Below are 24533 nucleotides of genomic sequence, written 5' to 3'. Positions count from 1 at the left end.
GTTAGCTGTTGCAGACCTGCAAATTCCTAGATTCCAAGGGTTTTTTGTTTCGTTTTTATTTTGCTTTAAATTTAGTTGGGCCACTGGGGCAACTAAGGATCTGCTTTTGGCTCAGGTCATGATCCTAGAGTCCTGGGATCAACCCCACTCGTGCTCTCGCTCAAATGAGTAAATTTTTAAAAAAATAATAAATACATTTGGGGCGCCTGGGTGGCTCAGTCGTTAAGCGTCTGCCTTTGGCTCGGGTCCTGGTCCCGGGGTCCTGGGATCGAGCCCCGCATCGAAGCCTGCTTCTCCCTCTCCCACTCCCCCTGCTTGTGTTCCCTCTATCACTGTGTCTCTCTGTCAAATAAATAAATAAAATCTTAAAAATAATAATAATAAATACATTTAATTGGGCCATTGATTATCTTAGGAAGATCACGAAAAATTGGGGAGTGATTCTAAGAATTCTGAACCAAAATAGGTTGTTTTGCCACAATACTGTTGACTACTTCATAGTTTAGGTAGCAAATATATAACCTTCCACATAATATTCAGACTGCTGAGATAAACACCATTTTATTTCCAATTGCTGTAGATTCAAGGAAATTACTTGTATTCTTCAGAGTGTATAATTCCTTGCTACCTTTTCCCCTTTTACTGTTCGGGTTTGCGTTTGGTTCCTACCTGACAAGATGCATTTAGCATGTACTGTTACCCATCCCTGGCTGGACCTGTCAGTGCAGGCGCGAGTACCGAGGAGGTGCACGGGTCCAGAACTTCTGAACCATGATTGGACAGCTGTGACCCGCCAGCCCTGCTTGGCGTGGGCTGCGGGTAAGCCAAACCATCACCCCCTTTTTCCTTTGTAAAATTGAAAAAAATCCTTAATAAAATCTGTGGTTAACACAAAATGTGTTACGTGCCTTTATTGGGTGGCAGTACTGCGTTCTGTTCTGACTCCACAGCTTTGATTTTCTTTCTTTTTTAAAGATTATTTGAGAGAGTTAAAGCGCACAAGCAGGGGGAAGGGGTAGAGGGAGAAGCAGACCCCCGCAGAGCAGGGAGCCCACCATGTGGAACTTGATCTGAGGACCCTGGGATCATGACCTGAACCAAAGGCAGATGCTTGACTGACTGAGCCACCCAGGTGTCCGCAGCTTTGATTTTCACAATTGAAACGGTCGGTCACAGCCATTTCCCTAAGCTTCGGGGTGTGGGACACATACATAATTGTTCATGGTTTCGCACATCAATTTTCCAATCTTAGTACATTTCTCATGCCCCCCACCCGGCCACAAGTCAGCCCTCAGAGGAAGTCCTGGAACCCAGGCCCGGCAGTTCCCGGGGAGGGCGAGAGGAAGAAGCCGAACTGCCTTGGAGCCCGCCCCCCTCCTCCCCAAGTGGCCTGGCGCCAGCTCCTAGCAACGCGCCGGGCCGCGAACAGAGGCTAACGGCCGCGGCGGGGCGCTCTGGGAAATGTAGTTTATCTCGGCGTCCCCTGTTCCCTTGACTCTGGTAAATGAACGGACCGAGGACTACAACTCCCAGGGTGCCTCGCGCTTCGCCTTGCACTCGAACTCCGGGCTATTGAGAGACTGGCGTCCGCGGGACTCCGGAGCGGGAGGCCGGAGCGAGTTGGGGTCGAATGGGGACCGGACCAGCGGCTATGGCTAGCGGCTGCGCCTCCGCGGGGAATGGCGCGTAACCCGGGAGATTTCAGGGGCTGGGAGGAGAGTAGGCCGCGCTCGGGGTTGAGCTGGGATGGGCGCATGGAGGGGGTGACGCAGGGAGGGGCGCGGAGTCTCCGGACCTACGGGGTGACCCGGAAGGGCCCTTGCTAAGGATTTTTAAATGCCTGGCACGGAGTTGGTTGAGCAGATGCGATGACGCGATGGTACTCTGTGGCACTTTCGGCCTTTGCAAACTTCTCAGAGATTCCCCCGGTCTGGGAGGCTAGGACGGAATCCCTGGGAGATGGCAGAAGCTCTCCGGTGTGATGGGAGACAAAACGTGTTTGGACTTGTAGGTCGTGAAAATTGCCATTATAAAGAAAGAGAAACAAACATTCAGAGTGGCCCCTATAAGTAATCCCAGATGAATTTTGCATTCTGTTAACAGGACCTGCAACACCAGACAAATAGAGATGACCCTCTCTGACTCCTTTCTTCCAAGGCAGGGACTGTCTGCCTTGGTAATGCTCAGGAGGGGTAAGGAGAGTGACAATCTGAGTCAAACACTTCGCTGTTAATGGATTAAGTCGGATTTACAGTTACCGTGAAGGGAAAAATTTCCACCATCGGTGAAAATAGTTTCAAGGAGTAAAACCAGCGCAAACATCCACTCTTCGTGCTGAATGCACAAATGTAGTCATGGGTGTTGCCTGGGAATGCATATTGGCCATAGTACCAGACACCCACCTCCTTTCTGAGATGGGTACCTACCATCTCCTGCATCCTCTTTCAGGATAAGAGATGAGGACCACTGCACTTTGTGTGAGTAATCTCCAGGCCTCAGCTCATTAAGTCACCGAGGGCACTTTGCTTCTCATCTAAGTAGCTCTCCCTATAGGGAATTTTTAATTTATGGAACTAGATTTTAACCTCTTGAATGGATAAAGTGAGAGAAACCTTGATGGGCCTTGGACCCAAGCACTGTTAAAGCTACATCATTTTTAATCAACCACTTGAATTTTCTTCACTAGGGAGGATGAGCCTGATGTGGGCAGAATTCAAATGACCTGGACAGCACTGTGAACAAGCTACAAGCAGCTCCCAGAGCCTTGAGATGGTAGGCAGAATGCAGACTCTCACCACTACTTCCACCCCCAAGATCTTGACTGCCTGGAGAACTTTAGGGGCTGGGTGACAAGGACTAGGATATGGTCCCCAGAGAAGTATGATGGGAGGTAGAATTGATACCAAACTTATTAAAAGATGAGCAAGCCTTCTGAGCCTCTGAATGGCCAGCCGGAAGCATTTATAAGTGTCCCTTGCTGATGTTGAGAAGTCAGGGACACAGAAGAGGGGAAAACCTTCCCAGTCGTGTTACATCCTGCCTGGGAGGGTTTCCAGGTGGCATCTGGAAATCAGGGAAAAGGAGACTTCTGCCCACCGGATGGCACTCACAGTGGTGTCCATTGCTGGTTAGTGGGGGCTGTTTCCGTGCTCTGAATGAGTCTATTCTCAGAAACTCTGGGAAAGCATAAAGAGCTCTGTCTCTAAATGCCATTGGTGCTCCTTTTCCTCTGGTGACTTGGCAGAAGGCACAACAATTTATTCTGTATTCTCAGTTTCAGCCATGTTCACTGTTTGATTTTGTTAATGTGGTTTGTTTTTCCAATGTTAGGCACCGAAAACCAAAAAGGGATTGAAAGGTAAGTGGAAAAATGGAATATCACCCTTAAGGCAAAAATAATTCCCCACCTTTCATCCAAAAATAACATAGACGTGTCTGTATCTAAATGTTCTTGATGTGAGTCTTGCTGGTTTCCCCCATAATTGCACAGGAAGCTCTGGTCTTCGTAGGGGACTCCCTGTGCTGCCTGTTGGCCCTCAGAGTAATCCAGAAATAGACAGGGGTGGGGCTTGGGGAAAAAGTCCTTCTTGTCGGGATCTGTATTGAGAAGTATGTGGTTGGCGTTAAGGGCGGTAAAGGCACTTTAGCTGGGTGCAAAAACTAATTCAGTACTTGTACTTTGGGTTCCCCCCATGTGCCCCAGCTAGGGGAGGGGGAGGTCTCAGATGGAAGGGCACGAGGAAGCTGTTGGCATGAAAGAAGCTTGTGTGTGCCTAGAAATCTTGGACTCTTTTCCCAAAGAAGCACACGGGGCTTTATTCAGAGTCTGGAAAACTGGCTTGTTGGCCAGTGTGTCCTGTAGAATGCAGGCGCTCCTGAAAATCCTCACCATCATCCTCTGAGAAAGTTGTTTTCAATTTCTACCCTGGGGTCCTTCAACAAGGCATTGCGATCTGTTGCCAGAGAGTTAGGAAACGTCTTGTGGCCATTGAAGAGAGAGCTGGGCCCCAGTCCCAGTATCTGAGCGCTCTAGTGGTGAGGAGTCTGGAATTGGGATGAGGTCTCAAGACATGAGGCTTGTTAATGACATTCTTTCCTTCTGAAGTCTTGACAGTTCCTTTTCTGTTTGTTCTAGGCTCCATTGATGATGTCCTTGGTGACCTCTTGGGGGATGAGAGTAAGTGCCCCTTCTGCAGAATCCCCTGATTTAGGCTTGTTCTTTTTTTTTTTTTTTTTTAAGATTTTATTTATTTATTTGAGAGAGTGAATGAGATAGAGAGATCATGAGGGTCAGAGGGAGAAGCAGACTCCCCGCTGAGCAGGGAGCCCGATGCGGGGCTTGATCCCGGGACTCCAGGATCATGACCTGAGCCGAAGGCAGTCGCTCAACCAACTGAGCCACCCAGGCGCCCCATTTTTTTTTTTTTTTTTAAGATTTATTTATTTGAGAGAGAGAGAGAGTAGGGCAGGTAGCAGTGGGAGAGACAGAGAGAGAATCCCAAGCAGAACCCCACTGAGTGCAGAGCCTGATGCAGGGCTTGATCTTATGACCCTGAAATCATGACCTGAACGGAAATCAAGAGTCAGACTCTTCACCAACTGAGCCATCCAGGCCAATCCCCCCCTTTTTTTTTGATTGAAATCTTATTCACAGAAAATTCACTCTTTTCAAGTTTATAATTCACTGGCTTTTAGTATGTTCACAGAGTTAACATAATTATCACCATAATCTAATTCCAGAACACTTCCATCACTTTATAAACAAACTCCATGCCCATTAGCAGTCCCTCCTATTCTCCCTTCCCCCCAGCCCTAGACAACCACTTATTCACTTTTCTTCCCTGTGGGTTTGCCTGTTCTAGACATGTTGTATAAAATGTCACATCATACTTGGCTTTTGCATCTGGCTTTCTTCATTCACCACGGTGTTCTCAAGGTTCGCCCACACTGAGCCATTCCTGTCTTCATTCCTTCCTACCGCTGGACAGTATTCCAGTGTGTGGATGGACCATGTTTTGCTGATCCACTCATCACCGGTGGTGGACACCTGGGTGGTTTCCACATTTGGCCCAGGCTGTTATGAATGATGCTCTTAGGAACATTCAGGTACACGTTTTTGTGTGGCCATATGTTTTCAGTTCTTTTGGGGTGTATACCAAGGAATGGAATTACTTATATGGTAACCCTGTGTTTAACTTTTGAGGCACCACCAGACTATTGTCCACAGCAGCACCATTTTGCATTCCTGCCAGCAGCGTTCGAGGGTTCTGGTTTCTCCACATCCCTGCAAACACTTGCTAATTTTCTTTTTGCTTATGCCCATCTTGGCGCGTATAATACAGTTGCATCTCGTTGTGAGTTTTTTTTAATCTTTTAAAATTTAAACTCAACTAATTAACATATAGAGTATTATTCGTTTCAGAGGTAGAGTTCAGTGACTCATCAGTCTTACGTAACACCCAGTGCTCACTCCATCACATGGCCTCCTTAATGCCCGTCACCCTGTTACCCCATCCCCCACCCCCTGTCCTCTCATGGTGGTTTTAATGTGCATTTCCCTAGTGACTATTGACATTGAGCATCTTTTTCATGGGTTTATTGGCCATTTGTGTATCTTCTTTGGAGAAAAGTCTATTCAGATCCTTTTTTTTAAATTGGGTTGTCTTTTTACTATTGAATTGTATGAGTTTCTTATATATTCTGGATATCGTGTGTGTCCCCCTCTGCTGTAATGAGGAGCGGGGCTTCTGGAGTGTGGGGAGCTCACTGGGGGCAACCAGACTGAGGCTCCCCCGACCTGGCACGGAAGAACCCATGGAGCCCAAACCTTGTGTTCAGCCGAGAGCTCTGGGTGATGGAAGTGCATCATTCTTCCTACGCTTGATGGGGTGCGGTAGGGTTGGGCTCTTCATTGGGCCCCAGTTGGCATTTAGGGCGAACTTCCTGGGAGAAGGTTTTCCTGGGAGAGCTTGGTGGGGAACTTCCAGTCCTCTCCATCTGACTCCAGTTCACTAGCCAAATGGCATCATTTCTGTTCTCTTTTTTTCCAGCGACGCTACCTGAGGAGCCTGTTAAACTAGCTTCACGTGCCCGAGACGCCCCAGGTGCCACCCAGGCGCTCCCTTCTTCCCAGGCTCGAACGAAGTAAGAGCAGGACTGGCTTGGGTGACTGTCACCCCTTCAGTCCAAATGCTGTTGCCTCCTCACCGCCCCACTTTCCACCTGCTGTGTGCCCCACTTCTGCTGTCAGTTACTCCTCCCTTCCCCCCGCTCCTGGCCCGTGAGGAACCTGAGGAGTGGGGAGCGAACTGACCAGGGGTCAGAAGTCCTGGCTGCCAGTCCTGCATATGCTACTTACTGTGTGATCTTGGGTGACTCCTGAACCTCTCTGAGCCTCAGTGTGCTCATCCCCAGAATAAGAGAATTGGCCTAGGTCAGTGGCTGTCAGGTTGTTCTTCCAAAGTGTTCCTGACCATTGAGAGATAGGAGGGAGTTTTGTGAGCTCTCCGCCCTCCATCTTCATCTTAGCCAACGCAGTTCTGTTTTTCTCTCTCTCTCTCTTTTTTTAAAGATTTTATTTATTTGGGGCACCTGGGTGGCTCAGTCGTTAAGCGTCTGCCTTCAGCTCAGGTCATGATCCCAGGGTCCTGGGATCAAGCCCCACATTGGGCTCCCTGCTCTGCGGGAAGCCTGCTTCTCCCTCTCCCACTCCCCCTGCTTGTGTTCTCTCTCTCGCTGTCTCTCTGTCAGATAAATAAATAAAATCTTAAAAAAAAAAAAGATTTTATTTATTTATTTGTCAGAGAGAGAGCACAAGCAGGGGGAGTGGCAGGCAGAGGGAGAAGCAGGCTCCCCGCTGAGCAAGGAGCCCGAGGCGGGACTGGATCCCAGGGTCCCAGGTTCCTGACCTAGGCCGCAGGCAGACGCTTAACCGACTGAGCCACCTGAGAGTCTCTCTGTTATTCTCTCTTATCTGTTGTTTTTAACAGTTGTTTTTCCATTTTGTGGCTATTTTTTTTTTTTTTGATATCCAGTGTTAAAATAGTCTCAAGCGTACTGCATGGCAGTGGGACAGGTCGAGTTATGCTGTGCTTACCACAAGTGTTTGACAGATTGTTTTTAAAGGGCCTCTACTGCTTTAAAAAAATGGAAAGTCTCTGCATTAGGGGGGCTGTGAAATTCCTTTAAGCAACTCTGTCCCATTCTCCTGGAGAAGTCTTCCAGGTTCACCGGGGCTCTGGGCCACCTTCCTTTCTCGGAATCAATTAGTGCCCTGGGGATGCAAGTGGGTGCTGATTGCTCCTCTTTGCAGGTCCCTCCTGGAAGACTATGCCTTTGACACCACGGCAGGCATCCCAGGACCTGATGCTGAGGTGAGCCTGGTCCACCCTACTGCCCACCCTCTCTACTTATCCCCAGAAGCAGTGGAATGGAGGTGGTGGCTGGGAGGTTGCTCACACAAGGGTTCAGGAGTTTCTGCAAAGCCAGTGTGTTCTTTTTTTTTTTTTTAAAGATTTTATTTATTTATTTGACAGAGACACAGTGAGAGAGGGAACACAAGCAGGGGCAGAGGGAGAGGGAGAAACAGGCCCCCCACCAAGCAGGCAGCCCGATGTGGGGCTCAATCCCAGGACCCCGGGATCATGACCTGAGCCGAAGACAGGCACTTAACGACTGAGCCACCCAGGCGCCCCTAGCCATTGTGTTCTTAAAATAATACCCAAGGGCTACCAAATGGACCCAAATGTGAACTCAACAAGCTTTTCCTTCCTGCCAGTGAGATGAGCTAGAAAGTAGAGCTCCCAGCAGGTGTTGGAGTCTTGGATGTTGCTCCTTGTAACTGTGTTTCCAGTAAGAAGCTTCCCGGCTGTCCGGTTACATAGTTGGGAAATGGCATAGTGATGGCCTGTCGTGAAAGGGTTCTTTCCACTGAGCGGGGACAGAAAGTGGCAGCGCTTTCTGGATCTCCACACCTGGGGAGGTTTGACTTCTGAGGACACTTCAGTCTCAGGGGAAGGCAGGACTTCCTGCTGGTACCCTATTGGCCGGGCTCTGCCCCTGCTGGGCCGTCTGCCCTCACAGAAGCAAAGTAACGAGCCAGAGCTTTATTGGGCCTCAGCTAACATGTGTCCTTGCCCTCCTGTGGACTTAGGTGTCCGACGTCTCAGATGCAGACCCACAGATTTTGCTCCAGGCAATGAAGGTACCTACTGGCTTGCACGGTTCTGGGAGCAGGGGTAGGCATAGGAATGTTCTGTGCCAAGTCTTCCTTCTCCCTCCCATTTTTCTCTTTACAATTTGTGTTCCTGAGCCCTTCCTAGGCAAGAGAGGAGCTCATCCGTGAGCTGCTGCCCTTCATGTCCCTCTGGATAGAAATCCAGTCTCCTGGTGTCTAGAGATTCATCCACCGGGAGACACAGTCATGCACCAAGCCCCTAGTGCGGTGGGGCTGGCTCCCACCCAAAGACACCACCCCCCTTGAGGGGAAAGAAGGAGAGACTCTCCTCTAAGGCTGCTTCTTCACTGTTCTCTGTGTTTCTCTCTACATCCCCTGCCAAGGCCCCTTCAGCCCAGCTGTGCTCTCATTGGATCAAGCCCCAAGCTAAGCTTAGCAATGGAATTTTAAGACATAAATTCTGTACAGTTTACAAGATAATCCCCCAGGGCTCAGGTGGCCTAGCCGGGGTCTGCAACCTTAGGTCACCTTGGCTTCCCCGCCCTTCTGTCCGGCAGCAGCCTCCTGCCTGATGTCCTGCCTCTTGTCCTCCTTGTTAACCCATGGTCCCAGGCCAAGGCCAAGCGCTTGCTTTCAGCCTTGGGGGGGAAGGGAGGGCTAAAGAATTGGAGTCTCTTCCCTTTTGGCTCCATATTCAGCCTCTTAACCTCATCTTGAAATCAGTCTTCCCCAGGGCCCACCCCTGGCACCCCTGGCTACAGCCCTCCAGTCCTCTGACTCAGCGGCTGGTGGTGACATCGAGTCTCACTCCAGAATCCCCAGCTCGCTCTGCATCCCCGTGGTCCAGTTTTCTTTCCCAACTGCTCTATTTCCTGCATAGTCTCCCCTTTTCCCTGTGTTCCTCACACCTCTGCCCCTGGGGTGCCAAGCGTCCTCCCAGATACAAGTTCTCATCCCCTTACGAGGGTCAGCATTTGGCGAGTCTGAACGGGGGGCAGGGGTGGTGGGAGGCCCTGACTGCCTCCCTCTGCTGGCTGGGTGCCTGGCCCCTTCTCACAGCCCGGAGGCAGTCCCTCTGGGAGTCTTCAGTCCCGGGGTCCTGCTGTTTTGTTCCCACCGTAAAGAGAGCCTCACCATTTACTAAGCCTGTGGCAAACAGGTGCTAGTAGGTGGTGTGGAGGTGCCGCCCTAGACCTGGCCTCTCACCTGTTCTGTAAGCCGGTCGGGGTCAGTTCCCCAAACTAGGCCCCCACTTGTCCCCATGGAATATGGAGGCCATATCACCAGGCTTCTCAGAGCACAGGGGCGTTCAGCACCCCTAGCTGAGCACCAGTGAGCATTCCTCCCTCCCTCCCGCTTTTCCAGGATCTGGATGACATGGATGCCGATCTCTTAGGTCTGAAGAGGTCTAATCTGGCCTCTAGCAAAAGAGCTGCCAAGGGTCCTGGGAAAGAAGAGCTGCCTAGTCATCCCAAACCTGCCGGCATATTGACAGCCGGTGAGAAAGGTGAGTAGAAAGAGTTTCTTGAATCTAGGGACACTGTAGGGACAGGGAAGATATTCGGAAGGCAGCTCTCATTCCTGTGGGTTTTCTCTGTTTGTGGCTGGGGAGGGGACAGCTTCCTCCCTCCCTAGTGTGGTTCCAGGCCCTCTAAGTTCAACATGGCAGCTCCCAGAGAAACCGTTTGAGTTAAATTGGGGAATTTGGTGGGAGCCTGTGTACCTCCCAAGTCCATGACTGTTTGGAGTGACATGTGACTGGGGGGCAGGAGGTGGCTCCAGACCACGTTTCCCTGGCAGAAGCCTGTGTGAGAACCGGGGAGGTGTCAACCCATCCCACCGCTGTCTCCAGGCCATGAGCCCTCAGCCTCCCCAGGAGAAGGGCACGCCAGCCCAGGGTCCCCATTATGGTGTGGCAGGAACTTGGCTGGGAGCGGCCAAGGCCTATGACCTTGCCTTCTGTTTGCTTCTTACAGGGGACACCGTTCCTGCCAAGAAGCCCCCTCCCTCTCCCAGCAGCCTTGGGCATCAATACAGAAAGTTTTCCTTCGAAGGTACCACAGGCCCCGCAGTCACGCTTCTGAGAGTGGTGGAGCCTGGCTGATGCTCACGTGCTTGCCCGGGGTCAGGTCGCTGCGTGTGTCAGACGGGGAGCAGACTCCTGGGGCCACCGGTTCAGCTCCTCAGGAATTCAGGGAGGGACTGATGGTATTGTGTGTGGGGGGAGATTTGGATCACTTCTTTGCAAGACTTTGAAGCCAGACATCAGCCTGAAGTGAAGGTTTTATAAAGCATAAGAAGAATTCCCCTTCCTTTTCCAAATGCACAAATGTTTTACTTCACTTCTGCTGCCTGGGGGACGCTTCCAGAAGGCCGCGCAGGCAGCAGAGCCCTGGGGGTGCACAGACAGGCCCAGGGCCGCCCCCCGGCTCCCTGTCTCCCTGCCAAGGCTGATGTGTGTCCTGGGTGTTGAGTGGCCTGTTCATGTATTAGAGCAGCTAGAAATCGCCCCTCGAGTGATGGCTCCCCCACCAGAGAGCAGGGCTGGTTTTCCTGAACAAACGGTGCAGTCTGACCTGTGCTTTCCCTTCTGGCCGTGAGACTTGGAAGACCCATTGGCGGGACTTCTCTCCGACGATGAGGAAGGAATCACCAAGAAGCCCCCTGGGACCGAGAGTAAAATGGCTTCCGAAAAGAGCCCAGCCCCAGTCAGAAATCAAGGTAGGGAGGGTGGGCTTGTTGCTTGTCTGGGGCAGATGCAGGTGGCACAACCAGAGACTCCGCCGGGCCGGGACCACATGGCTAAGGTCCTGGACCAAGAGATTATTGGTGTCTCCGAACAGGGAGGTGGGATGCGTGAGCTGGGGCGGGGCGGGGGAGTCAGGCCTATGCGCAGACCAGACTTGTGCGCTGCTTGCAGCCACCCCCGGAGATCCGGGTCGCGGAGAAGCACCCCCTTCGGCCCCTTCAGACACCACAGTTGAGGGCACGGTGGGCCGTGGGCACTGTGTCCTGTGCCCTGTGTTCTGTCCTCTAGGTCCATCTATTCCACTAACTCCTGGGGACACCCCGGTCCGAAAGAAAGAAGAAGTGCTATTTGATGAGGAGGACGATGTCGTGGCCACCCTGGGGTTTACAGACAGCCCCACAGCAGAAAGGAGGCAGACAGGCGACCAGTAAGGGTCCTTAGGAGCGGAGAAACCCTGCCCATACAGCTACCTCTGGCGCAGGGAAAAGCTAGAGGGTGGGCACGATGCAGGCCCCCAGGCGCCCCCCCCACGTTCACGTGCACCTGTGTGTGTTCCATCCCGCAGGGAAGGGCCCCGTCCTGCTCGCTCCAGGCTGGATGAGCTGCTGGGTCGGGGCACTGCCGCCAAGCTCCTGGCCCGCCCGGGCACTGGGGAGCACAGGGAATTCAAGCTGGACAAGAAGTACCAGAGGCCCCAGGGTGAGGAAGCTTGCGGGGCAGGGGAGGCGAGGTGGAGGGCTCCCAGACCACGCTTTTACCACAACCCACAATGAGAAATAAGCTACATCACAACACACATTATCATAACTGAGACAAAAGCATCACGGAATGATAATTACCACATTCAGTATTCTGTTATTTTTTTATTTATACGTTATCTGATTTGTAAATACATTGGTTGTGACTCGTGAAATTGGTTTCTTGACCTGCTGATAGGTAGCAGCTCACAGTTTGCAAAAGCTCACTCTAGACCAGTGTTTCTCAAAGTGTCGGCCCGTGGGCCAGCCGTTGAGAATCACTCTCATGGCACGGGCAGCTCAGCGGGCCTCATCTAAAGGACGTCTGGGGCAGGACCCTGCCAGTGCCTTTTTCACAGCTCCCAGGTGATGCCTGGCATGTGGGATCCTGAGACCTCGAGCTCACACCCAGTGCCGGACCCCTGCCAACCGCACGGCAGCTTCACCTCTACTTACTTGCTGACACGTCAAGCTACCAGTTCAGTTTTTTTAAACAGAGTTCTGCAGCCACAAAATGTCTAATTCCCTTGCTAGAGATCACAGGCTTCTTCATTTACAGACAAGGAAGATTCCTGGGGTGATGAGGACTTCACCTTTGGGGCCTATCAGCCCACCATGGGTTCTTGTGAGGGCCGCCAGTCCCACCGGCAGTCGGTCAGGTAAGCAGGGCCCGCAGAGAACATGGCCTTGGGGCAGGTGCCCACCAGGAAGGAGGAGGTGCCCCATGCTCCCCCATCCCGCCGACAGTCCTGTTGGGGAAGCATGGCGTACAAGGCCCAGGGGTGGCTGTCTGCAGGTGCTGAAGGAAGAGGGGGGTTGCCCAGTCCTGCGCATCCAGGCCCATTTCCTTCCAGCCCTCCTTGGAAGGAGAAGGAGGAGGTGGTCCCAACACTGCCCGGGACCCATAAAGCCATAAACAGCTGAGGGATGTTCAGTCCCAGGGCAGTGAGACCATGAACCTTCAGTGGCTTCCCACGCCCTGCTCCCCAGGAACGGCCCTGGGGCCACCGAGACGCTGCCGTGGGCTCATCCCTGTGTGCGGCGAAACATTAAGTTAGTGGGTAGAATTTTCTGAATTTGGGGTTTTCCTCCCAGTATACATTTTCAATTTTATGTTTGGAAATGATTTCAAACTGACAGAAAGGTTGTAAGAATGGTACAAAGAGCTCCCTCCCGCGCTTCGCCCAGAGTCCACAGTTGTTGATACTATGGCACGTTGGCTTTGTCAGCCCCTTTCCATCTAAATAACCTGCACACGCATTGACATTTCTCCCAGTCCCAGTACGTTCTTAGCCCTCAGAACATTCTGCCAGGGGCCAGTAACGCTTCTAGGCAGTGGCCAGATAAACGAACAGGTGACATTGTTGATAGAAAACCTAAAACCACTTGATCCAACTGATCTTTCTCTGGACGTGTGTGCCCGTGGTTGTCGTTTGGTGCTGTTTGCTATGGATGGAATTGTGCCCTGTTCAAGATGTCTGTGTTCGGTGGTGTTCCCCAGTGGTGCTCAGCCAGCCGCTGCTCTGCCGCCCGAGCTGGGTGGGCACTGTGCTCGCTGGGTGTCGGGCTGGCTGTGCGGAGCCCCGGGCGCCTCTCACTCCTTAGCGTGGGCCTCAGAGTCACCCCCGAGCAGCAGAGGGAAAGGCTGGTTGGGGGGCTCTTAGGATGGACTGCTTGCCCTGCCTTAGACCCCCTCCTCTCTGTCTTGAAGTAGGTTCTTAACAGAAGGTGGCGCAGACACCAAGGGAGAACCAGGCTCCAAACAGAGCACCCCAGCGGCCTCCAGCCCCACTCACCCCAGGAAGGGAGGAGCTGACTGGTTGGGCCTCAAGGACGACGACCTGCTCCCTCCCTCTCCCACCAGAGAGGCTCAGAGGGGAGGCTCAGCACTCTCCACTCCTTCCGTGCTCCCTCCCAGGAGCCAGCACTCTGACTCAGGCCGGTGCTCTGCCCCAGCTGGACTGCCTTCCTCCTCTTTGGGGCCAAAGCCACCAACGGAGAGTGCAGGTTTCCCTGCCAAAGCCAGCCAGCCTTCCCAGCTGGGAGTGTCTAAGGACAAAGAGGAAGAGGATTGGCTGAGCCATGCCTTGTCTCGGAAGAAGTCCCAAGGTCTGGCCAGAGAGGAGCACACAGAGGCCTCTAAGGGCCAGAACCTGGTGGGAGCAGGAGGCAGTCCCCCTTCCAGCAGGTATGGGCTTGGGCTGCTCTCTAAGGGAGGGAGGGCCGGGCAGGGGTGTGGGGGGCCAACCTTGCCCATCCTGGTTCCTCAGTCAGGAGTGCCGGCCTGCACCACCTCTTAGCTGTGCCTCTCTACCTCTCTGGACACTACAGAGAGAGGGTCTGGCTCCCCATCCTTGCCCAGGTGCAGACATGAGGGGATCGGGAGGCTGTTGACACTCACACCCTGACTGTCGTGTGGACAAGGGCTGATTTGATCAGGCAGGGACAGAGGGTACCCTGATGTGACAAAGGCACAGTCATCCCGGTGCCTCTGAGCAAGGGCCCTGCCCATAGTGCCCTTGAGGTCCCAAAAGACCCAGTGTCCAAATTATTGGTGCCTCTGCTGGCCTGCGCTAAAGGACATGACATATGCCCATGGTTTGGGGGAGTGTCAGAGAAGACAGTGACTAAGGGGCAACTCCTAGGGAAAGTCACCGTGTGGCATTCCTGTGGGGCAGGACAGCGAGGGACCTCTGAGGGCAAGAGGGCAAGACTGGGATCGTCCAGAGGAAGTGGCAAGATGCCGTGTGGCCAGAGGGAGGAAGAAGTGAAGTAGGCAATTGTGCAACAGGCCAGGGACATAACCCAGCCCCAGGGTTGGTGTGAACGAGGAGGGTAGCTTTGACCTACCTCTGAAACCAAGGAGAAAGCTTCCCTTTGGTCCTGAGAGCCAGCCAAGGTGGGTGGGAACCACAGACAGGAGAAGAGAGGAGCCCAAAGGGAGCTGGACCTGGCCGGAGAGTGAGCAGAGCCCCAGTCTAACTCAGCAAAGCTATGTGGGCCAGAACAAGGCCTTGAACTTGAACTTAACTCTGGTGTCTATAACGTGTGGATTGTTTTTCCTTGGACCGTCAGCAGATGGTTGGTGCCCGTCCACTGTGCCCTAGTGGGCCCTGGGGCCAAGAAGGGGTACTGGAAGGCTAAGGGCTCAGACTTGGGAGGAGAATTCCCAAGATGGGACGATGGGAACAGGAGGGGCGCTGAGGGGACGATTGGCCAACAGCTTCATGCTCAGGCCTTGTCCATATCCAGCCTAACTGGAACCTTCTGCCACCTTTGCTGTAACACTTACTTCCTCAGCCAACCTGTTCCCAGCACTCAAGGGTTCAAGCAAGCAGCCGCTGGAGGGCCCTCAGGAACAGCGACACAGAAGCCACCGACCAGACCTGCCACCTCGGGGTATGTCCACAGGGGGCTGAGGGGGGTGAGAGGCTGGGTTGGGCCTGCGTGGGCCTCCTTCCTTAGAGATGATGGGCAGCCAAGCTGGGCTCTGACTTGGTTGGTTTGGCATGCGGTATGTGCTACCTTGTATCGGGCCCACCGACTAAGGGGACCTGAAGCCGGGCCTGGTCTCCTTTACCCAACCAAGACCTCACTCTTAGTAAACTGCCAGCTACCAGGCCTTCCCAGTCAACTCTCTGAACCTGTTTTCCTTCACTGCCCACGCCAACCCTCTTCCGGTCTCCCTGTGTTCTTCTACACAGTAGGCTGTTCACCTTGCCACCACTGACCGCCCCCCCCCCCAATCTCTATGTCCTTAGGTCCCCTGTGACTTGGAACCAGGCTGCCTTGACCCTCCCTGCAGGTGACCCAAAGAGGGGAACAGCCCTTGGAGACCTCTCCAGCGTTGGTTTGTTTTCTGCTTTGTTTGGTGCTTTACCTATGGGTGTGGAAGAGGCACTTTGAGCTTCCTTTGGGGTCCGGGAAGACAAGTAGAGCTGGACTCCCAAACACACACAGACACACGAGACCTCCAGGCCTTTGTGGGCCTCTTGCTCATTTCTCTGCTGTTGCTTTTCAGAGCCCGCAGCTTGTGTCCCGAGCTCCCAGGAACCCCCAGGGCCTTCTGTGCCTACCCAGGTAGGCAGGGCGGACAGACGACAGCCTGCAGGGAATCGTGTGTGGGGAGATCTGACGGCACTCCCCCCAGCGCTTCCCTCAGCCTCTAGCCTCGCCAGTCTCAGGCAGAGTTAGTTGGCTGCTACTTTGCTGACTCAGGAGGAAGGTAGAGGTGGCATCCGTGCGGGGGCAGCCAGGAATACTCCAGTCAGGAAGCAGGGCTGCACGTGTCCCGTGTTCCATCTAGAAAGCCGCCTCCACAGCTGCCATGCTCCCGCTGCCGCTGCACCTGTTTCCCAGGTGTGGGAGGCAGTCACCTCTGAGCCCGGCAGTGAGGAGACCCCAGAGACCTATCCCCAGGAACCCAGAAGCACCTTTGGAGATGGTGGGTGGTGGGCAACCTGCAGGAAGTAGAGAGGCGCTCGACATCTGGACTCGGGGTCGGGCAAAGGAAGCTTTGTCATAGCTGAGACACTGCTAGGGCTCAGCTGCTTGTCTAGGAATCTGGAACACCTGCTGGGGAGGATGTCATGCTGAGGGAGGCGGGGAGGGACAGTGACCGCACCACTCCAAGCCTCGGCATTGGCCTCCGGGTGTCATGTCTCTGTCCCCATCTGCGGCCACAGATGAGGCGCAGGGCCTGGGAGGGCCAGAGGTAGCTGAGCTCAGCTGAATCCCTGTCCCCTACCTGGACCATCTCCCACTGTCTCCTACAGTCCCTGCTCCTCGAGTCCCTGGCGCAGAGCCCGCTGCCGGGCGCAGACTACCAGAGGCAGCTCCTGGCCGCCCAGGTGCATCTGCAGAGCGGCACGGCCGAGCTCCAGGCCGACCTTCTGCAGAGCCAGGCCCGGCTGGCAGAGCTGGAGGCCCAGGTGAAGGACAGAGGGGCCCTGGGCTGGGGGGGCGAGGCTGTGACGAGAGGGTCTCCCTCTGAGGGCTGGAACCAGTTGGCCCAGGGAGCCCACCTCCCCACCCTCCCGCCATCTCCAGGTGCGGAAGCTGGAGCTGGAGCGGACGCAGCACCGGCTCTTGCTAGAGAGCTTGCAGCAGCGGCACCAGGCCGACCTGGAGCTCGTCGAGAGTGCCCACAGGTACCCGCCGCTCCTCCCGCCCGGGCCTCCCAAGCCTCAGGGCTGGCCCTAGCCAGTGTGCTTGGAGGGGCTCTTTGGGTATCTGCCCTCACCCTCTGAGCACCACGGCCTTGTGTTTTGCTGGCAGAAGCCGTGTCAAGGTGCTAGAAACATCGTACCAGCAACGGGAGGAGCGGCTGCGGAGGGAGCACGAGGAGCTGTCGGCCCGGTATCTGTCGTACTGCCGAGAAGCCGAGCAGGCCCGCGCCGAGCTCGCAGCCCAGCACCAGCAGCGCTTGGCGGCTGCCATGCAAGAGAAGGACCATGAGATGGAGCGGCTCCGGGAGCTGCAGCGGTGAGGGCGAGGCCTGGGGGACAGGCAGGGCCCGGCCATCTTCGAGGATGGCCAGAGGAAGTCCATTCCCTGGAGTCGCCAAGCCGTGGCTCAGCAGCTGAGGCTTGACCCCTTCCCTTCCACGTGAGGACCAAGGCCAGGCACACTGACCCATTACCGCCTTTGAGTGGAGGGCCCAGCACTCCCCCAGCAGTGGGGTAGAGGTCCCTGCAGGGCCTAAGGGGTCCTCGCAGCGGCAGGCAACCCAAGCACCTAGCTCAGCATGGGTCAGGCCCCTCGCCTGCTGGCGCTCTTGAGTCTGGTGACTAGATGGACCCGGGACGAGGTTTACACTCTTGTGCCCGGTGTGTCCATCCGGTTGCCTTTCTAGATGAGAACAAAACTAAGAAAAGCTACATAAGGGAGCCGGTCGATGTGGGCAGAGCAGGCATTTCAACACTTCTCAGATTGGCCAGACAAGAAAAGGCTACCCACACACCTATCTTTTTTCCTGTGTATGTCCTTTGCTAAGTAATGGAAGGAGTCTCCCTGTTAGAGTGGTTGTGACATCGAGGCCCCAAGACACATAAGGATGGGGAGCCAAGGTAGCGGAGGCAGTGCCTGGAGGAGAAGAGGAAGACGAGGACAAGGAGGAAAGATGCCAGGGGAGCTGAATGGCAAGCCCTCTGGCGCAGTTTGGCATGCATGCTCACTGCGCTGCCCTCGCTCCCCTCAGGGCCTCCATCCTGGAGATGCGCCAGGACCACGAGGAGCAGCTGCAGCGGCTGAAGCTGCTGAAGGACCGAGAGATTGACGCGGTCACCAGTGCCACCTCCCACACGCGGTATGGGCGCCATCTGGGCCCTGCCCGCCCGAGGGGCAGGGCTGGGGCCCGGGGCCAGGCTGACCCAGTCCCCCCGGCCCCAGGTCCCTGAATAGCATCATCGAGCAGATGGAGAAGTTCTCCAGCAGCCTGCATGAGCTGTCCTCCCGCGTGGAGGCCTCACACCTCACCACCGCCCAGGAGCGGGAGCTGGGGTTCCGGCAGCGCGACCAGCAGCTCAGAGGTACCAGGTGGGCCGTGGGTACCCCCTGCACCCCCATCCCGCTGGGACAGAGGGCGGGTACTGAGCGCCCCGTGGCCCCCCAGTGCTGCAGGAGAGGCTGGGCCAGCAGCAGCGGGACATGGAAGAGGAGAGAAGCCGGCTCCAGGAGGTCATCGGGAAGATGGAGGCACGCCTGAACGAGCAGAGCCGGCTGCTGGAGCAGGTGGGCCGCCCTCCCGCCGGCAGGGCCTGTCTCCCCAGCACCCCAGGGATGCAGCCAGTGCTCCCCTTTGTGCCCTTCCTGCCCACCTTGCTCAGATCTGTCACGTTCATCCGTCTACTGAAGCCTGTGCCTCCTGAGCTCTAAGAGATGCATTTTTGAACCCCTTCATATCTTTTGTATAGAAGAACAAGCTTGATTCTCTAAAAAAATGATACCTTTCCTTTCCTTTGTACTAGGTTATAACATGATACGTTATACTGAAAAAATTAAAATATGTACAGTTTCTTCTGTACAGTTAGCAGTACAGAAGGAAGTTAAAATCACCCACTGACCAGAGACAGCCACTGAGGATGTCCTGCGTCCTCCGTAGACTTACCGACATTAGATGTAGGTGTGTTTGTATCGTGAACCGTATGTATTCAGGTCTTCTTGTAAATTTCTTAAGCCCCTGCCTCAGGCAGGCATGGTCAAGTTGCTAAGCTCGTTCGAGTGTGGCCCCTGGTCCCCCGGCGTACGCTGTGTCACACCTGCCCCGGCCACCTGCCTGTGAGACAGGCACGCAGAGTGCGGCAGCTTGCATCTCGGGGAGCGGGGCTGTGGGGCGGCCCAGTGCCTCTCGGTGGGAGCTCCTGACTCCAGTGAGGGAAGCCTGGGCCCTGGCAGCCCTGCTTGGCACTTCCTCTGTACCTCTCCGGAGGTGTTTGTGGCACAGTGTGGGAGAGGCGGGGCGGCTGCACAGCTCCCTGGGGCGCAGTCAGGCCTGACGGGGGGCGGCGGGGGCGGGCAGGGTGTCCAGGGAACGCATGTCCTCACCTGGCCCCCAGGAGCGATGGCGGGTGAATGCCGAGCAGTCCAGGGCTGAGTCCACGCAGCGCGGCCTAGAAGAGCAGAGGAAGGTCATGGTCCAGCAGATCACCATGGAACGGGAGGAGCTGGAGAAGGCCAAGGTGAGTGCAGCCACGCCATGTACAGCTGTGACCCCTGTCATAAGCCTCAGGATGCTCAGCCTGTGCCCTGGCCCTCTTGTCCCAGAGCGCCTTGCTGGAGGAGCAGAAGTCCGTCATGCGCAAGTGTGGGGAGGAGCGGCGGCGCCTCGCAGCCGAGTGGGCCGAGTTCTATGCGCAGCAGAAGCTGAGTAAGGAGCGGGCTGAGCGTGAGGCAGAGAGGGCGCTGCAGGTGGACACCCAGCGGGAGGGCACCCTCATCAGCCTGGCCAAGGTAGGGCCCAGAGCCTCCAGGGCAGCCCTGGAGCTCAGCAGCCCTGCCCTTTCCTTCCCCGGCCCTCACTGCTCCTCCCTCGGGATGTATTCCCTTAGCAAAGAGCCTAGAGATGACAAGAATGTAGAAATGAAAACAATCATATAATAATAACTTCCTTTAATTGTCCTAGGTGCTTTATATACATTCTCTCATTTAATTGTCATCACGTTTCCCTGACTTAGATATTCTAGAAATGAGGAAGCTGGGGTTCAGAGGAGTTGAGTCCCGGGGTGAGGGGCAGCCCCGATTCTTGGCCCCAGGCCTCTCTGACCCATCCTTGGACCCCTTGCCACACTGCCTCCCTCAGAGTCAGGGTGGATCGGAGCCTGGGAAACCAAGGGGAGGGGGAGTTCGCTCCGGAGGGGAGAACGCACCCAAGGCCTTGCGGTCTCCAGGAGCAAGCCGAGCTGAAGACCAGGGCCAGTGAGCTCCGAGCCAAGGAGGATCAGCTGGCGGCCGAGAGGGAGGCCCTGGAGCGGGAGCGGCAGGAGCTGCGGCTGGAGAAGGAGAGGGTCAGTGCTGCTGCCCTGCGCACCAGGCTCCGTGCCGAGGAGGTGGAGAGCATGAGCCAGGTGCCGGGCTGCTGGGCTCGGGGGGGCGTGGCCGGGCACGCACCCAGCCAGCCCCGCTGACCGTCAGGTAGCCTCGCTGACCGCAGGTAGCCTCGGAGAAGTTGGAGGAGGGGCAGCGGGCGCTGCGCGAGGCCCGGCAGGTGCAGCAGGAGCAGCAGGCGCGGCTGCAGCTGGTAGAGCGGCAGCAGGAGCGGCTGCGGCAGCAGGAGCAGCGCGTGCACCAGGCAAGGCTCCCCCCGGCTCGGCCGCCCCCGCGACCCCCTCCAGTCTCCCGCCCTCGCAGCCACGTCCTTCTCTCTGGGGTCGGGGACAGGAGCACCTGAGTCTGGCCCAGCAGAGGCTGCTGCTGGACCACATCCGACAGGACCTGCCCTCCAGCCCCGTGGTGCTGCTCCCCAGGACCCAGGGCCCGGCAGCCTCCTGCCTGGGTGGTGAGTAGCTTCCAAAGGATGGGCCGTGGGCGGGGCCGGCCCGCTGGGGGGCAGTGCCCGAGTGGCGTCCCTCACTGGAGTCGGGGGCCCGTTAACATCTGCTCGCCAGTCCCTTGTTACGCGAGTCACACATGTTCGTTAGGGAAAGCTAAGTAAGAGAGAAGAGAGGGGAAAGCTGCTTTGTAAAAAGTTAATCTCGACCTCACTCTCTAGAGAAAACCACTTTTAACATTTTGGTGCATAGCGTTCTACACTGTATGTTTTCAAAATAAAAAATTGAGATCATCTCAGTTGTTTTCAACCTTGATTTCTTTCATTCAGAAACATGTATATGGAACATGTTTTGCTGTTTGCTATGTTTGCTATCAGTAATGAAACATTTAACTGTAATTCTTAATCAGCATCATTGTCCATTGTATCCCATGTTTTTACTGATTCCATACTGAGTGGTTTTTTGTCACTAAGATAAACACCCTAGTGGAAATGTTTGTATATACATCTCTATGCCTTTGCCTGATTATTTCCCATGAATAAAATCCTAGAATTGGACTTGCCAGGGAATATCCCGTGAGCATTTTCAAAGGCTTTTGAGAGTCGGTGGAAGTGCCCAGAAGGTTGGCGCGGTTGTTGCGGCCCACAGTGGTGAGAGGGCCGCAGGGACCCAGCTGTAGCTGTCCTGCTGTCCCACCCACGCCGCAGCCCCTGACTTCCTCCTCGGCCTTTTCAGCCACTGTGGCTCCTGCCGCCACCGCGCCTGGGTGCAGCCGGCCCCCCGCCGGCCTGGGCCCCTCGTACCTCCACGCCAAGCTGGTGCTGCTGAAGCACACAGCGGAGCAGGTGAGTGTTCCGAGCGGAAGGCAGCCCCAGCTGAGCCGCCCACTCGCCCTGGGCCCAGGGCTCCTCTGTCCACACTGGTGGGAGGCAGGAAGGAGCACCCTGGCCCCAGGGAGGGCTGAGTCCCCCCACCCCACAATAATAGTGCAGATTGCCCACTGAGCATCTCTGAGACCCGTCCCCCAGGCCTGGTTCTGTGGGATGCAGCTTGCATCTATCACCTTGGTTGAACCTCACAGTAACCCTGTGATCAGAATGATAGGAGCTATCACTTCCAGAGCATTCCCTGCATGCCAGGCTCCGTGCTAAAAGCTGTATGTGCGGTACGAGCCTCTACCCCCACTCCCCCAGTCCTGCAGGCAGGTAATGTTATTATCCCCAGTTTATAGACAGGTTTACAGAGGTGAAGTCACGTGCTGACAAAGGGCCTCACCATGACTGAGACCTGCGCTGTCTCACTTCCGTGCCCCCACTGCCCCCGCCGCATCCCAGAGCCAGGGAGTAAGTGGAGAGAGGGCCCCCGAGTGAGGCCTGGCTCCACCTTGCTCTCAATCCTGCGACCCAGTGTCCCTGTTCACAGAAGTGGGTACAGGAGGGAGCCAGGCAGTGGGGACTGCTCACCCAGCCCTGCCTTTCAGGACCGTGACTTCTTGGAGAATGAACAGTTCTTCCTGGAGACCCTGAAGAAAGCCTCCTACAATATGACATCCCATTCAGCCTGAAGGGCGCCACCGGCTCCTCAGCGGAGGCCTCCAACCCTGGAAGTCTCTCCCACCGCACCCCTGGCTGCCGGCTCCGAGGAGGGAGTACCCAGGGCCTGGTTACAGCTCCTCCTGGGGACAGGGTGCGAGCACGTGCTCTCTGCACACTCCAGCCTCCAGGGCTTGAGGAGCAGTGGCCTCTGGGGAGATGGGATGCTGAGGGTGTCTCAGCCCCACGACCCTGCCAGCCACAGCTTCGGTTCTCCTCCCCCAGACTTCCAGCTCAGATCCAAGGGCTCACTGGGCTCTGTGAACCCCTCCCTTCCTCAGCAGGCAGATGGTTGGGGGATATTTTCACCCGGGCCTCTTCTGAGGCGGGGGAGTCTTCTAGAGAGACGCCACGGACAGCCTCCTGCCCTCTCTGTCTGAGAGGCCTACAGAGACAGCACGGGCTCTCCTCCCTAACTGGGACACAGTCAGAGCACATGTTTGGAAGCGCCTTCTATCCTCTTGACCAAGGAGGCGGGCGGTGTTGTGGGGCACAGAGGGGGCAGGGAGGGCGCCGTGCCCAGCCAGGTTTTACCTCGCAGTCTTGTGCTCTCAGGTTGGCTGGCAGAAAGTCCTTGCCTCGTTCCCAGCTGCCTGAATCACTGACCAGCCCTCACGAATACTGGCCTGTCGCTTCTTGTAATTAGGGCTTCCCAGAGGCAGAGCTGGGCGTGACAGTGGGGTGTGGTGAGGGACCAGTAGAGAGGCCTCTCTGTCCTGTTCACCTGCTACAAAGCCACAGCAGGTGGGAGCAAAGACCAGGGAGTGAAGGCCGCTGCCACAGCTGGGAGGGTAGAGAGCACTGGGGACCCCCACAGGGCCTTACCCAGGCTGCCGCCCCTGGGAGGGCGCCTTTGCACTTCTCCCTGCAGGGGCGCCAGGAGAGGGGCGGTGGCTTGGCAGTTGTCCCAGCAAACCCGAGGACAGATGGACTCCACTAACATAACCACGGGCACTCCTGAAGCGGCTTTCCTCAGCCAGCGACTGGTTACCTTCCACTGGAGGACAAAGGGCAGAGGAGGACGAGGCTGAGGGGGTACCAGAACAGCTTTCAGAAGGATCTTCATTTACCAGCTATTTCCGGCCTTTATCTTGGACCCATTAAATTGCTATATTCTTAACGATTCGATTGTTAGAATTTGCCTTGACTCCTGAGAGTTTATACTTATCTCTTAGACGTGTTCCCTCTGTGGCACTGTTACGTGCTATAAAGCTGGCTGGCGCTGGGACCTTCCTGAATCTGTACATTCACTGGCTGCCTCATGACCAGGAGAAGAGCGTGATGATCAGCCCTACCTCACACATGAAGGAACAGAGGCTCAGGGAGATTAAATCGTTTGCCCAAGGTGACAGCAAATAGCAGAGCCTTCTCGGGCTGATTCGAAAGCCGCAGGGTCTCAGCCACCTCATTCCACTGCCTCCTTCTAGAAGAGCATGCTGCACACAGGGCTGTGGAGAGGCACGAGATCTCCAAGCTGCTGCTCGGGGTGGTGCCTGCACTGAGGAGGGAAGCATCAGTGTCCCATTAGAAACCTCATGAAGCTTGGAACTCCGTCCTTCTCTCCACAGACACCTAAACGAGTTGCCGCCTGTGTGAAGAGCCGCAGGGCTGTAAGCACAGGCACAGCCTGGGAGAGCTGCCATTGACTTAGTCCCCTGGCAGACAGGATCACCCAGCAGGGAGATCCGCAAGGGCGAGCTTGGTCTTCAAGACAAAGAGAAATGAGTGTAGAATTAGGAAGCAGGTCTGTCTGGCCTCATTTATCTTCAGGGCAGTGGGTATGCCCTCACTGTTTTAAACGGTGAGACTATATTTGCACTTTCGAAAGCACATCGTGGCTGTGGAGTGAACACACTGGAGGGGGCGGGTCAGAAGGCTGCTTGCAGGGTGCAGAGGAGACTGAGGACAGCACTACCGGGGATGGCAGTGAGGGGTCATGGACCTGATGCCTGGCACGGAGGGTCAGGAAGGGAGACGTGTCAAAGAGGACCCCCAGGGGGGCGCCTGGGTGGCTCAGTCGTTAAGCGTCTGCCTTCGGCTCAGGTCATGATCCCAGGATCCTGGGATCGAGCCCCGCATCGGGCTCCCTCCTCGGCGGGAAGCCTGCTTCTCTTTCTCCCATTTACCCTGCTTGTGTTCTCTCTCTGGCTGTCTCTCCCTGTCAAATAAATAAATAAAATCTTTAAAAAAAAAAAAAAAAAAAGAGGACCCCCAGGTTTCTGGCTTGGGCAACTGGGTGGTGTCACTCGATGAAACAGCCAAGTAGAGACGCTCCACCGCCCTTGGGTTGTA

The 24533-nt window shown here is 55.5% G+C and overlaps 1 protein-coding gene across 7 annotated transcripts; it reads left to right on the top strand.

The window, feature by feature from the left end:
- Window positions 1-1707: 1707 nt before the first annotated feature.
- FBF1 (Fas binding factor 1) lies at window positions 1708-24222 on the top strand. 7 transcript variants are annotated; one of them, XR_004302428.1, is made up of 30 exons: window positions 1708-2772; window positions 3331-3358; window positions 4136-4177; window positions 6051-6144; window positions 7313-7373; window positions 8153-8203; window positions 9542-9683; window positions 10153-10230; window positions 10778-10897; window positions 11214-11352; window positions 11491-11624; window positions 12222-12321; window positions 13374-13850; window positions 14963-15061; window positions 15424-15512; window positions 15684-15742; window positions 16438-16593; window positions 16712-16812; window positions 16940-17146; window positions 17862-17969; window positions 18053-18192; window positions 18276-18394; window positions 19219-19341; window positions 19427-19612; window positions 20050-20226; window positions 20313-20450; window positions 20540-20657; window positions 21385-21494; window positions 22130-22335; window positions 23113-24222. XR_004302428.1 is itself a non-coding variant. In XM_032429743.1 (30 exons), the coding sequence occupies exons 2-30, from the start codon at window positions 2770-2772 to the stop codon at window positions 22211-22213; spliced, it is 3483 nt and encodes a 1160-aa protein (XP_032285634.1). In that variant the 5' UTR covers window positions 1708-2007; window positions 2104-2769; the 3' UTR covers window positions 22214-24222. The 7 variants fall into 7 exon arrangements, 6 of the variants coding, with proteins under 6 accessions (XP_032285634.1, XP_032285636.1, XP_032285635.1 ...); XM_032429743.1 differs by having other exon boundaries at window positions 1708-2007; window positions 2104-2772; window positions 22130-24222; XM_032429745.1 differs by having other exon boundaries at window positions 1708-2192; window positions 2687-2772; window positions 22130-24222.
- The last annotated feature ends 311 nt before the right edge of the window (window positions 24223-24533 follow it).

This window comes from Phoca vitulina, unplaced genomic scaffold (assembly GCF_004348235.1).
Source record: "Phoca vitulina isolate PV1807 unplaced genomic scaffold, GSC_HSeal_1.0 scaffold41, whole genome shotgun sequence".
Classification (NCBI taxonomy): Eukaryota; Metazoa; Chordata; class Mammalia; order Carnivora; family Phocidae; genus Phoca; species Phoca vitulina.
This window is presented reverse-complemented; position numbering and strand designations above follow the sequence as displayed.

Excerpts from the sequence above, each read along its gene's own strand:
- FBF1 (XM_032429743.1), top strand. Across the intron at positions 7,374-8,152 it reads TCCCAGGACCTGATGCTGAG|GTGTCCGACGTCTCAGATGC; the intron begins GTGAGCCTGGTC and ends CTGTGGACTTAG. Across the intron at positions 20,658-21,384 it reads GGCAGCCTCCTGCCTGGGTG|CCACTGTGGCTCCTGCCGCC; the intron begins GTGAGTAGCTTC and ends CGGCCTTTTCAG.